Source organism: Ruditapes philippinarum, unplaced genomic scaffold, assembly GCF_026571515.1.
Source record: "Ruditapes philippinarum isolate M1 unplaced genomic scaffold, ASM2657151v2 ctg1459_1_1_1_1, whole genome shotgun sequence".
Classification (NCBI taxonomy): Eukaryota; Metazoa; Mollusca; class Bivalvia; order Venerida; family Veneridae; genus Ruditapes; species Ruditapes philippinarum.
In genome coordinates this window covers 17641-30309 of record NW_026865326.1, presented here as the reverse complement: position 1 = coordinate 30309, position 12669 = coordinate 17641, and the positions used below count along the sequence as shown (strand labels likewise).

General features: G+C 30.1%; 1 protein-coding gene across 1 annotated transcript in view; it reads left to right on the top strand.

Moving 5' to 3' along the window:
- The window catches only part of LOC132728633 (doublecortin domain-containing protein 1-like), a 34561-nt gene extending 22797 nt beyond the window's left edge, over positions 1 to 11764 (top strand). The window contains exons 27-38 of the mRNA XM_060714304.1: positions 353 to 544; positions 973 to 1267; positions 2131 to 2270; positions 3059 to 3135; positions 3620 to 3724; positions 4282 to 4425; positions 4936 to 5037; positions 5454 to 5590; positions 6453 to 6545; positions 6779 to 6928; positions 7195 to 7380; positions 9376 to 11764. Of these exons, the coding sequence (XP_060570287.1) occupies positions 353 to 544; positions 973 to 1267; positions 2131 to 2270; positions 3059 to 3135; positions 3620 to 3724; positions 4282 to 4425; positions 4936 to 5037; positions 5454 to 5590; positions 6453 to 6545; positions 6779 to 6928; positions 7195 to 7380; positions 9376 to 9465 (1711 nt within the window). The 3' untranslated portion in view covers positions 9466 to 11764. The remainder of the gene's footprint in view (positions 1 to 352; positions 545 to 972; positions 1268 to 2130; positions 2271 to 3058; positions 3136 to 3619; positions 3725 to 4281; positions 4426 to 4935; positions 5038 to 5453; positions 5591 to 6452; positions 6546 to 6778; positions 6929 to 7194; positions 7381 to 9375) is intronic.
- The last annotated feature ends 905 nt before the right edge of the window (positions 11765 to 12669 follow it).

The window sequence follows — 12669 nt, the reverse complement described above, 5'->3', positions numbered from 1 at the left end:
ATAAGAGACATAAATAAGCAGTAGCTTTGAAATAGACTATATTGAAGCTTATTTTTTTTAATTAAAAAAGTTTTACATTAAATGTAATTTTTGAAATAGCTATAATTGTTTATTAGTATTTTCTAATTCATTTACATGAATTCATCTACATTACTTTGTCTGCAAATCCTTCTTTTTCAATTTGTACAAGAACTACATATGTTGTACATGAACTACTCTCCCATGCAAGTTGAAGGTTGTGTAGATGCTAATATGTTCAAGTCAGAAGCAACATTTCTTGGAAAGGTATTTATGTAAAAAAGCTCTTTACTGTAATCAACCCATTTAATTCATGCATTTTCAATTATTTTAGACCAAAAGCAATTACAAAGATTTCCCGAGATACACTACAAAGGTTTGTTTATGAAGATGGATATATTGCCCTGGCAACCAATCGTCAGTTGGTGTTGGGCGTGTCGGAGCCCGAGGGTCGTATTGTTGAGGTACATCTTGTGAAAAGAAGGCCTGATGATATATACCAGCAATGGCTGATGAAAGAAAATGGGTATGTGTTCAGTAATATCTATGTCAGTAACACTGAAATAAAAATGCACTGGTGATGTAAAAGGTCAGGTTTTACACTGAAAGCTAATGTTTTGAACAGAAACTCTATGTATGTTAAGATTTGTATATAATGTGGTTATACGTTTTCTTCTAAATATTTGAAGAATTGTAAATGAGGGAATTGAAGTGTCTAACAATTCAATTACTAGTTATTTTTTTTTACTCGCTCATATTGTTTAGATGGTAAAAGATACAGGTGATAAATATAAGAATTATCAACACCCCTATTTATCAATATTGGTGTTAACAGATAATGAATGGAAAAGCTAAAGTGGAATTGAATTAGCTTTATATTTTATTGATTTATTGAAACAAAAATGCTGAATTTATTGAAATAAAAAAAACCCGTTAAATTTAATGAAATTTCAGAGAAATTCGTCCCAGACATAGTCAGCAAGTAGTGCTCACCGTTTCCATGCCAAACAATGAACCGTTTGCAGAGGACGAGGAGGGTCGACCTTTGACCTTTATTGGGTGCAAGGTCATGTTACAGACACGTAGAACAAATGAGTTTGGAAAAGCTCACCAGAGATGGAGATACGATGCTGAGAGTGGATTTATTCATGCATTTTATGCAGATCTCCCCGACAAGGAGATTACGGCTGCAAACAAAGCTGACGTCTGCACATTCGCTATAGCAAACACGTCAAAGATTGATCAACCGGTATGACGTCATTGTTGTATTTTCTAGGAAATTTGAAATATCATTTATTATAAATGAAGGTCACAGACCAAAATCTGTAACTCTAGCATGGATTTTTACTAAGTTATTCCTGTTTATAACCTTAAAAAAAATTATGTTTGATGTAATGTAAAGTACATTGAATAGTTGCATGTGCGATGCCCATTTGACAACTCTTTGTTTCTTTTGATCTAATTAAAATTTTAAAGTAATCGTTTTTGATTTTTGGGGTTTTCCTGAAATTAAAAATACGATACTTAACTACTGTATATTTTTTGGGAAAAATTTATTTTTCCCCTCACATATTTTCATTTTTGTGTATGTTTCTTTTTTGGGGATATATGCAGAGTTCCAATCAGACAAAAAAAAGAGAGCGCTCGAGGCGTATAAAGTGTGCATGTGTGCGCCCCCGGATAAGCAGAATAAAATTTCTAAACTTAGAAAAAAACACAGTTTCTTTTGCAATGGCAAGTGGTGTGAAAGTTCCTTATTGTAAAGAAAATTTTAAAAAAATATATAGTTTTTGTTTTCAAATTTAAATTTTCTATTCTTTCACAGTTACCTTTTTTTACAAGTATTTTTCAATGTTTAATTAAACTTCATACACTTATTTGAGAGCATGATAGGAGGTCACTATCCAAGGCCCATAACTCGAACATGGATTTTGACAGAATTACGGCACCCTTTGAACTTAGAAAATTCTACATTTTCCAGGCTCGTGCTTTACTATCAAGCACTGAAAATAGTTAAGCATGCTGTCAAACTGACAGCTGATGGTAAATTGAAGAAAAGGTTGATCTCGTGTTTTAATTTGTTGAATCAAATTAAGCAAAATTAGTCTACAGCAATTGGGAAGTTTTTATTTTCAATGGGAAAGTGTCATCGTCTACGATATACTGACACTACAAGAAGGAGGAGAAAGGCTAAATGTCGAGGCAACGAAGGGCCATAAAACCAAGGAAATCAATGTCGAAACCTTCAGACTGTGAAAAATGCTTGGGGATAAGAAAAAGGGGGAAGGAAAAAAAACCAGGGAAAATTGGCTCAAGGTTTGTTGGGTAAGTATAAAGGGAAATTTTGGCTATTGTTTTTTTTAAAAAAATTTTTGTAAAAAAAAAATTTTTTCATCAAATTTCTTAGAAAAAATCGTGATTATTTTTTTCATTTTCACAATTAAAATGTATAATAAATTTTTTACCAAATTTTTAAATGTTATTGATTGAAAACAGAATTCAAGCAAGGGAATAATGATATTAATATGTACTTAAATAACAATATTGTTTTTTTTTTTCTACTATATTTTAACTGGTAACATAGATAACATGTTATGTATTTTCGTATAAAAAATATTGACTAGTGTAATAAATAACAAAAAAATTTATTTTATAAAAGTAAAATTAAATAGTTAATAAAATATTATTTATTTTTTCACTGAATTAAGTAGTTCTAAATAATGGGGTGTGCTCTTTATGCTTTTTATGATTCATTTATATATATGATTTTTATATGTTATCTTTAATGTATTTTTTTTTTTGATCATGTGCTATGTTCCTAAAATGATAAAAAAAATAAAAAAAAATTTTGTTATTTTTTTTCGGTAGAGAACTGAATCGGGACATAAAAACGTATTTTTTTTATTTAACTACTGATATTCAATAGTGAATAATCACGGTAAAAATTTTTTTATTTATGTAAAATTTAAAAACAGGTACACAGAGAACGTTGAACAGGCACTGTACGAAATTCACGGAGGATGGACATGACGAGATAAAGAAAATTTTCACGGGCGATACAAAACTATAAAACATTGATGGCAGATCATCTAGAAAAACTATACCAGGGTAAACAAGGTTAGTTGTTCATCTGTTATTAGCTATATTATAGACAGATGATGTGTATACAAGTATGCTATGTCAGTTATTAAAATGTAAGTTTAAATGTGAAAAAAGTACATTTTGAGCATGTAACAAAAGAAACACATTATTTCCCTGTTTAAATATAGGTAAACATTTATTATTTTGTTATAACATCAGTCTCTTGTTATAGATATTCAAAAAGGCAAGCACAAGGGGGTGGGTTGTAGTTCAAGTTCAGTTAAAGTGATTAAGTATTTTGTTTGAAGTCAAAATACTATTTTGTTTTCATTGTGCTACTTTTTCGCAATTTATTTCACATTCCAGCGATATTTTCTTCAGGTATTTAACATCTTGCATGTTCCAATTCCATTATAAGGGCATTACCAAACATATGTATGCTCTTTCTACAGAAAGAAAAAAAATATTCATTTCTGAGGCTTAATCTGGCTTTAAAGTCCTGTAACACTGTCTCTTTTAGGTGAAGAAGAAAACTTTCAGAGAGGAGAAGGGGAGGGACAAGAAAAAGAAGGGGAGGGGCAAGATGATGAAGGGGAGGGGCAAGATGAAGGTCCTGACAAGGGAGGTAAGCATAACAATGAATATGTAATTTGAGTAAGGTTATTGCTGTATACCTTATCTCTTAGATGCAAGCCACTAAGCAAAAAATTTAGCAAATTATGTAAAATCAAAATGTTAAGTGTTCTGTTTTTCTTGTAACATGTATTTTAAAAAAATATCTACATGAAAAAAAAATCTAGAAAACTTTTTATAAAAGGAAATTATCAGTTATTCAGACTCTTAGTATGAAAATGGTTAAGTTTTTGATGATTAGAGATTCATTGTCCTGTATTTCCAAAATTGAAGAGTTTACTAGCATAAAATGTTTTTCATAAGTACAAAAAAGAATACTGTCAAAATGGTTGGTTTAATGTATATAAATTTTACATTCTATACGATTTTTTGAAGTTTTAAAAATATGTAAGCTTTCAGAGCATAGTACTCTGAATGGTTTTATTCATGATTTAAGGGAGGTAATATTTTTAACACAAATTTAGCGGTAAGATACATGTAGAAATTTATTTTTCTAGAAATATTTGTTAACTATTATTGTAATTGTTTCCAATATTATTTACTCTCTAGAAACTGACGCCAAGGAAGCTGATAAAACTTCACGTCAGAGAGAATACCTACTCAGTCAAGTACGTCTGCCGTCTGAGGAAACTATTCTACGTTATCCTATAGAAATCTGGGTATCTAGTGGCAAACCTTTTGTTGCACCCGAAGGTAAGTGATCATTTATGCTATAGCTTCAAAAGTGTGTTGGTAGTTTACAAACTTTTTGTGTCATTTTTGATAAAAAAATAATTAAAAAAAAAAACGTATGAAAGAAATATGATGCAAATGGCGCATACACTAAATCATTGCTAAATTGTAAAAAACCTGCTTAAAATAGCAGCAGAATATTTGTTCTGGAACATTATATTTTTGTAGAATATTGAGTCAGCTAAGTAACAGAGACATTCTATCATACAACTTTTTGGAGAATCTACCATTAAGATTATCTACTGAAAGATTTCTGATAAAGTATGTTTTTATATGAAATTATGAAAATACAGATTATTGCGATTTTAGCTCCACTTATTTTTAAGGCAAATTAATGCACCCTTTAAAATCCATGTTTCCACACAATAACTTGAACTGCTGCAGCAGTTGCTGATATATTACATGCCCTTTAGGTTACATTACTGTAACCCTTCATAGCTCTTCTTTTGACTTATGCAATTTTGTTTACAGTTGTTGAATCAAAGATGGAGAACAGGAAGAAGAAGAGAGCATTTAGGTCAGCAGTGTCTGTAGAACTCGACATCGAGAAACATGTCCTTAGACAAATGAAAGGTACGGCAGACATATAATATTGTCATTGTACGTTATATAATTTTATTATATAATGTATTTAGCTGGATCAACTTAATTAAATCAGTTTATACATATGTTGCTCAAAATGTTGCATTTTTGAATGATCACTATTGGAATTAAGAGTCACTATGAAGGTCAATTTCTGAATAAACAAGTCCTGATGAGGTAATAAAAAATGTGTCCAGTTACCACAAAAGTTTGAACCCTTGATCCCTGGGTTGAGATTCATGCACATGAGCCACTTAGCTAATTTTGATCAGCTTAAAATGAAAATACCCCCGTAATTTTTGATTAACAAGTATATTATTCAGTTGTGTCAACTTTCAAACGACCTTGTTAATATTATGATGTGCAAATATTATAAAATAAATGGTTGAACATTTTTATTTCCCCAGGGAGAAGACTTGATGAACTAAGTCCTGGAGAGTACAAGGGCACCAAGAATAGCAATAAACCGGTGGTAGTAGAAGGTCATTGGGAGGAGCCGACCCCTGAAGAACAACAGAAACATGACACTGTCCATAAGTTACAGGTAATAATCTTACTACTATATACATGTTGATCAACATAAACCACTGCACAGGAGTGTAATTAACCAATAAAAAAATATGATATTACAATAGTGTTAATAGTGTTTATATCACACTTTGGTGATATTTACAAATATAGCGTTGAAATATATTACATAAACCACTGCACAGGAGTGTAATAAAAACCCATTTAAAAAAATTGATATATCATGCTAGTGTAATAACACTATTACATGTAATTTGCTATATATACAAACATAATGTTAAAGTGGGCTAATGTTGGCATTACACTACAGGCACATCAACAAAAAATGGCTCTTTTTAACTGTAAACCATTCTGTTTTTAGATATGTGATAAATAGAATATTGACTTTGTGTAGATTCAGTACTAAATTTATTGAACTCGTTGAATAAAACAATATTATGCGAGCCTCTGATTTTATTCAACTTGTTCAATAAATTTAGTATTAAATCTACACAAATTCAATATCCTCTATATATTGATTAAAATAGCCAAGGGATTTTTACAGGAACACATGCATACAGTGAATTGCCACTAGATTTTTAGATAAACATTGTCAGTTGATGTGGTAAATTAAAGTTTGTGACATATGCAACTACATCACTAATAATCAGTTTAGGGAAGTTACTTTTTATAGATGCTTTCTTATTAGCAGTTGACATTTTACCATTAAATTACAATATATTATTCCATAGTGTCAGATTTAAATGAATTAAAGAGTCATATTTTGCTATGTCAATTTTTTGGGGATTTTATTTCTTTGCTTTTTTGTGTCCTTCAGAATTTGTGTTTATATATATGTTGATATATTAGTTATTCATTTGATTGATTGTTAATTACAGGAGCACCTTGCAGAAGTAAAGCAAAACCAGAGAGAGAAAACTGTTCCTCTTACACTGAACTTGAATAAAAGTTTATACAAACAGCCAGATACTGTAAGTTGATATTTTATTGTGATGGGAAAATGTCCGGCAGACTATATACATAATACATATAATAATGTGAGTTCATGACTAACAATAATGCCCACTTTTTAGTTCAGTAAATAGAAAATGTATTACAAAAAGTTCTGATCATGTCGGAGCGTTATTTAGAGCTGATTTTAATCAGCTTGATTACTGGTATACGTATATGAATTTATGTATATGTGTTTATTTTATCATTTTAGAAACGCATCTTGGCCTATCCTAACGGAGAATCTGTGGAGCGAGCTACGTATATCTGGGGTGACAGTTTCCAGCATCTTCTCGATAGTGCTACAATGAGACTGAATCTTTGGCAACCTGCCAGGAGATTCTTCACAATGGAGGGAAAAGAGGTATAAACTCTTCTTACCTTCAAGGAATGTTTGTCTGAAAAAGGAAGAAAAATCAAAATATCATGAGTAAAAATCTTCAAAGTAATCCTTGGAATAAATTGAAAATTGATATAAAAGTTACAACTTGAATGGCAATGTAATTCAGTTATTAGGTCAGCAAATATCAGTATTAGGTACATGCTTTTAATCCATTTTCAAATGTATTTGAATAGTTATCAGTGCCATAATGATTGTTTTTTAAAAAAATCTTTTGATTTATTATACAGGTAACAAAGTTCTCGGCTATAGAGAAGGATGAGGTGTTATGTGTATCTACAGGTAAACCATTCAAACATGGACAATCTAGCAGACTGGATATAGAGATCAAAGCTAACTGGTCACGTGCTCATAAACAATATGGTCCTACATCAACAGATGTTCGTGTTGAGGCTCCGGCTAATCCAAAAGTTAATGTAAGTACATGTAATATACATGTTTATAATACTGCATGTTTGTAACATCACTTTTCATTGGATAATCATGAGGTTAATATAGTTTCATACACACGGCTACTGTCAGTTTATGAAGAAATCACAGTTTTTCTCTTAAAAAGGAAGTTTGCTGTATTAAAATTTGTTTTGAAGATTCAAGACAGGATATATGGCCATATAAATACTTTTATTTGCAATATAACCTTCACCTACTGACTCAGGTTATATATGCAAACAACCATTAACATATGGTCATATAACCTGCTATGTTGGTTGTTCCTTACTGATCTTGTAAAATTATACCATTCTAATTCCTCTGGTGGGCATAATGTCAATAAATAAATAGTGGAGCTATACAAATATACTGTTTATCACATACCCAAAATAAGAACAGTTTGCAGTAAAAATTGACATGCTTGTACTGTAACTATAACAGTTAGGGTGTCTTTGATGCTATTTTTGTAAGACATCACATCAAAAAAATATACAAGCCCATGCCACATTGTTCTTACAGAGTGGCAAAAACTATAGGTGTATGATAAATATCAGTGTGACAAGCATTAATATTTCAGATATCTGAATTGTATGAATTTATCCTTAAAGTTTAGATATCATTGTGTTCATTACTTAAGTCTTGAATCAGATTCATCCTCAATATGTGGGGTCTCTATGGCTGAATGGTTATGGTCACAAACTTTAAATCACTTGCCCCCCACAGCTGTAGGTTTGAATCCCACTAGAGACTGATTCTTGAATGCTCGCTCAAGTTAAGTTGCTCATTATCTTTACATGATACCTGAATATCAGTGATTTTAAATATTTTTGATATTTATGTTTTAATTGTATAAAAGAAAAATAATTATCAGTATTGTTGAATAAATGAACATATATAAGTTACAATAATCATGTATTTGTTAGAATTATTATCCATTATATATTTTGGTACCAGATATTGAAATATCTGTCTGGGAGTATGTTCGAGGTACTGAGCCATTGTACAGTGACCTTGTATTGTTTAAAATATTGTGTAGAATAGAATCTTTTATGATATTTTTGGATGTACGTAGCATACAGTTTCTATTTGGGAATCATTTTGGAAATTGAAAATAGTTTTGACATAATTCAATGATCAGCAGAGCTTATATTAAGACTTTAACGGTATATAAAGGGTATTCACAAAATTTCTCAGCACTTTGCAATTTTTATCAGTTTTCTTGTGATGCAAGGAAAGTTACTGATTTTAATTCTGCAATCTTAGCAGAACATTCTAATAGGAAATTGCTCAGACCATGATCAGATGATATGGATGTGCCGGCTGATCTTGGTCTGTGCTGGTCACGTTGGTAGATTCAGTAAATGCACTAGCAGACTAAATGTTAAGGAATCATAATGTGATGATTAATCACTTAAAATATTGAAAGGACAACAGTTTACTGTGATTTATGATAGGAGTCCCTTTTGTGTCCCAGACCTTATGTAATGTGTAACTTCAAATTGTTGAAATGTTGTTCACATATTGTAATGTAGTACACAATGTGGTGTGTAAGAGTTTATGTAATCATTCAGGAACATTTGTTAATTAGAAGTGTAACTCAAGAACTATATATAATATTAGAATATTAATATTGATTTACCTAGTTTGAGTTTTGATAAGACAGGCCTTTTTGAATAGATACCAGTATATAGCAATGCCATACAAACTAAGGCCCTTAATATTTGCCTGCATATTTTAGCATTTTGATTTTTCAAACCCCTTAGATCATATTTGACAGTTCAAAATTCAAAGATGGGCATGTTCATTGTACAAATTTAATGATGAAAGGGTTGCTTTTTACTTTTTCAGTATTATTAATATTTTTATGATAATTGATATTTTTCATTCAGAAGATAATAAATTGTAGTTTGTTGATTAATTTGAAATTATTTCACTTAAATTATCCTTTTTCTAAAATTGTCATTTATGTATTTTTTTAACAGGTTGATCCATTCGGACCACCAGCCCTGGCATTGCCCTTGACCAATGGAGAACAAAGCTCAACTAGACCACAGTCTGCAAAACCAAAATAAAACAATTATGACAATTATTAACAGTGTCTGACTTAATAGGCTGAACACCACAATGGTGGTGAAAATTGATTTCTGACTTATCAGGGTAGAAATTAGATCAAAAATATCATTTGTGTAAGTAGAGAAAGGTCGTGTAATTCTTCATAGAATCAACTTTGCTGTACCTTGTAGATGCTTGTAGTGTCATTAGAGAAATTGGAGCAGGGCAAAAAAATAGTCGCCTCTACAGCAGACGAAACTTTTATGAAGACTTTAAAATGGATTGAGTTGAAGGAATGATTTTTTAAAAAGTTTTATGAATGAAATTATCTGAAAAAGGCATTATTGAAAGGTAGAGATGTCTCACTTTCTATTGAATACTCCTTTACTGAGAAAAATGGTTGTGAAATTGTTACAGGCATATTATTATCTTGTTTTTAATCTATTAAAGGTGAATTTATTTACTATTTGATAACTATTTGGTAACATTTGTAAATAGGTCTGATTCTGTAAAAATGTTTTTACATTGTGCTAGATATGAGTGTTCAATTTGAATCGAAATTCCACAATCCTTGACATCCTGTGATATATATATTGAGGGTTGACTGCAAAACTGCTGTAACATGTATGAAATAAAGAAGGACTTACAGCGGTTTTGCAGTTAACCCTCAATAATTATGAATTGTACATGTTTAATCTTAGATATAGCATAATTTTATCATATTTTCTACATTATTTTCTTTGTACTATTTTGAGATGTTTCAGTATTTGATTTTTTAGTCCTTTTTGGCATATTTAAATTGTTCTTATCAGATATGCTACAGGGAATGATTTTTTTTGCAAAGAAAAGTCACCTACACAAGTCTTTATTGAAGTATAATGCTAAAGAAAAGAAATGTTTCCTCAAGGTTTGCCACAGTATCTTCTATTAACCCAAAGAATAGATTATTTGTGTTATCTTTTACAAAACACAAAGATTTTTTTTAACAAAAAAAGGAAAAGAAATTAAAAAAGTCTTAGTCACAAAGATTATTTTTATTTATTTTATTTTTTGGGGGGAATTATAATGAACTGTACTATATTACATTGATGTGATAGAAACTTGTTTTTATTTCAATATTTATTTTGTTTTTACATTTTTAAAACAATTTATATTATATATATTTATATTTATTTGTGATACTTTACCACAGTAATGGTATAAAACTTTTGTTTAAAAGTTCTGCCAGAAGCATTTGTTTATTATTTGCATGTATTAGTCTAAAAGTTGCAGTCAAAATCATTTTTGAAATATATTCTGTATAAATCTCATTTTATAAGTATCGCCATTTTTTTATTAACACATTCCATGTCTTTGTTACGTACATATACATGTATTTATAGATTTACTTGAAATTCTGTCTATCCAACTGGTGTTAGTAATTTGTTTTATTTGTCTTTGTTTTTTTTGTTTTTTATTTATTTGTAAATTTTTAATGAAGCCACCCATTCACATTCCAGTGTTCTTCCTTGTAACCATGGAGATCTGAGCATGCTAATGCCTTTTATGTGTTTTTAGAAAGGAGGTTAATCTGTCTCAAAGCATATTATTAATTATCGGTAAACTAATTCCAAAATTTCCAACATTAAACCAAACATTCCGTCCTGTTTACATACAGATTGTTGCAGTTTTACATGTACTTTGTAGTTCTATTTATTTCACATTTTCTTTATTATATCTTAAATTTGTGTAGTGTATTGGAATGCTTTATTGATAAGAAGTAAAAAAAAGTTAAAATAAAATAGTTCATTTAGAATATAGCTATACAGTTTGTTAGCTTCAAAGAGCTGAAATTTAAGGTGAAAAATAGTAAAAAGTGTAGTTCTTAAATGCCATTGTAAGGCATTAACATATCTCAAATAATCTGGTGGTTAGTATTATTGTAAATCTCAATATATCAACAAAATTTGTTCCTAGTTAACTCCCTTAACATCATGTTTAACATTTGTAAATTCTGTAATAAAATGTTGAGGATGAATATCATTTTTTTTTCTAATTATAAATTATTTTGGAATAATACATGTGTTTATGTCAGATTCTGTTTAGAGCTTGTATTTGGTTTATGTACAGTTGACATCGGAATGAACAATATTGGCTAATGTTGGTCAGTGACAGAATGATATTTTCCAACAATTTTATGAAATCACTTTTACTTGCTTTTTATGGTTGTGTTAGAATGGGTTGTGATAGACTATTTTATGGTCATTTGTGATAGATGTTTTCTTTGTTATAAAATGTAGAAAATAAAATATGACTAGAATAAAAAAGGAAATAAAAAGATATCTTATTGATCTATCAACCCCTTGCATATTGATGCACTGTTTAACTACTATAGTATCTAGTATATTCAGACTTGGAAGTCATTAATTCTGATACTCTGCTACTTTGGTATGCAAGTAATTTTAAATGAAGAAAGATATAACAGCACCAAACTTTGATATTAATGTATAAAGGTATAAAAGCACCAACTTTGGCATGGATTTTCCATGAGCCATGCTGATCAAAATTTGATAGAACCTCAACAAATAATTGTGAAAGTTCAGGTCATTTATGACTCAAGATCAATGTAAATCTCATCAACTTGCAGGTCTATCTCTCAGGATTGCTGTGTCCAAGTATGAAGACAATTCATTCATAAATAACTTAGCTATAGCCACTTTGAAACATTTTCGTATTTTCAAAGTTAGAAAAGACACACAATTATGTCAAACTTTAACAGTCATAGTTATGAAACTTGACACACAACCACAAAGATACATTGTAATTTTGCATTGATATGTCATGCTTGTCCAGGTATTAATAATTTCCATATACAAATAACCAATCATAGCAAAAAACAGTGAAAATTCAATAATTTCATGAAGTCAAGGTCAAAGTTAGTTTGATCTTCATAAATGTCTTGTCCTAAAAGGTGTTGTGTCTAAAATTTCTCAATGTGAAGACAATTCATTCACAAAATTTTTTTTAGCCAGTTACAGCAAGAAAAGAGCAAAATTCAATAATATGACCATAAAGGTCAGGGTCATTTATAAATCCCGGTCAAGGCCAGTCTGGTCAACTTGAAGGAACATTCCAACGTTAAGTTATGAAACATGACAAAGACAGTTGTATTGTGATATTGCTTTGATTCACCAAGTTTCTAGTTAATATCTTTACCGGTTGGACAGGGATGGGACAAATTGATT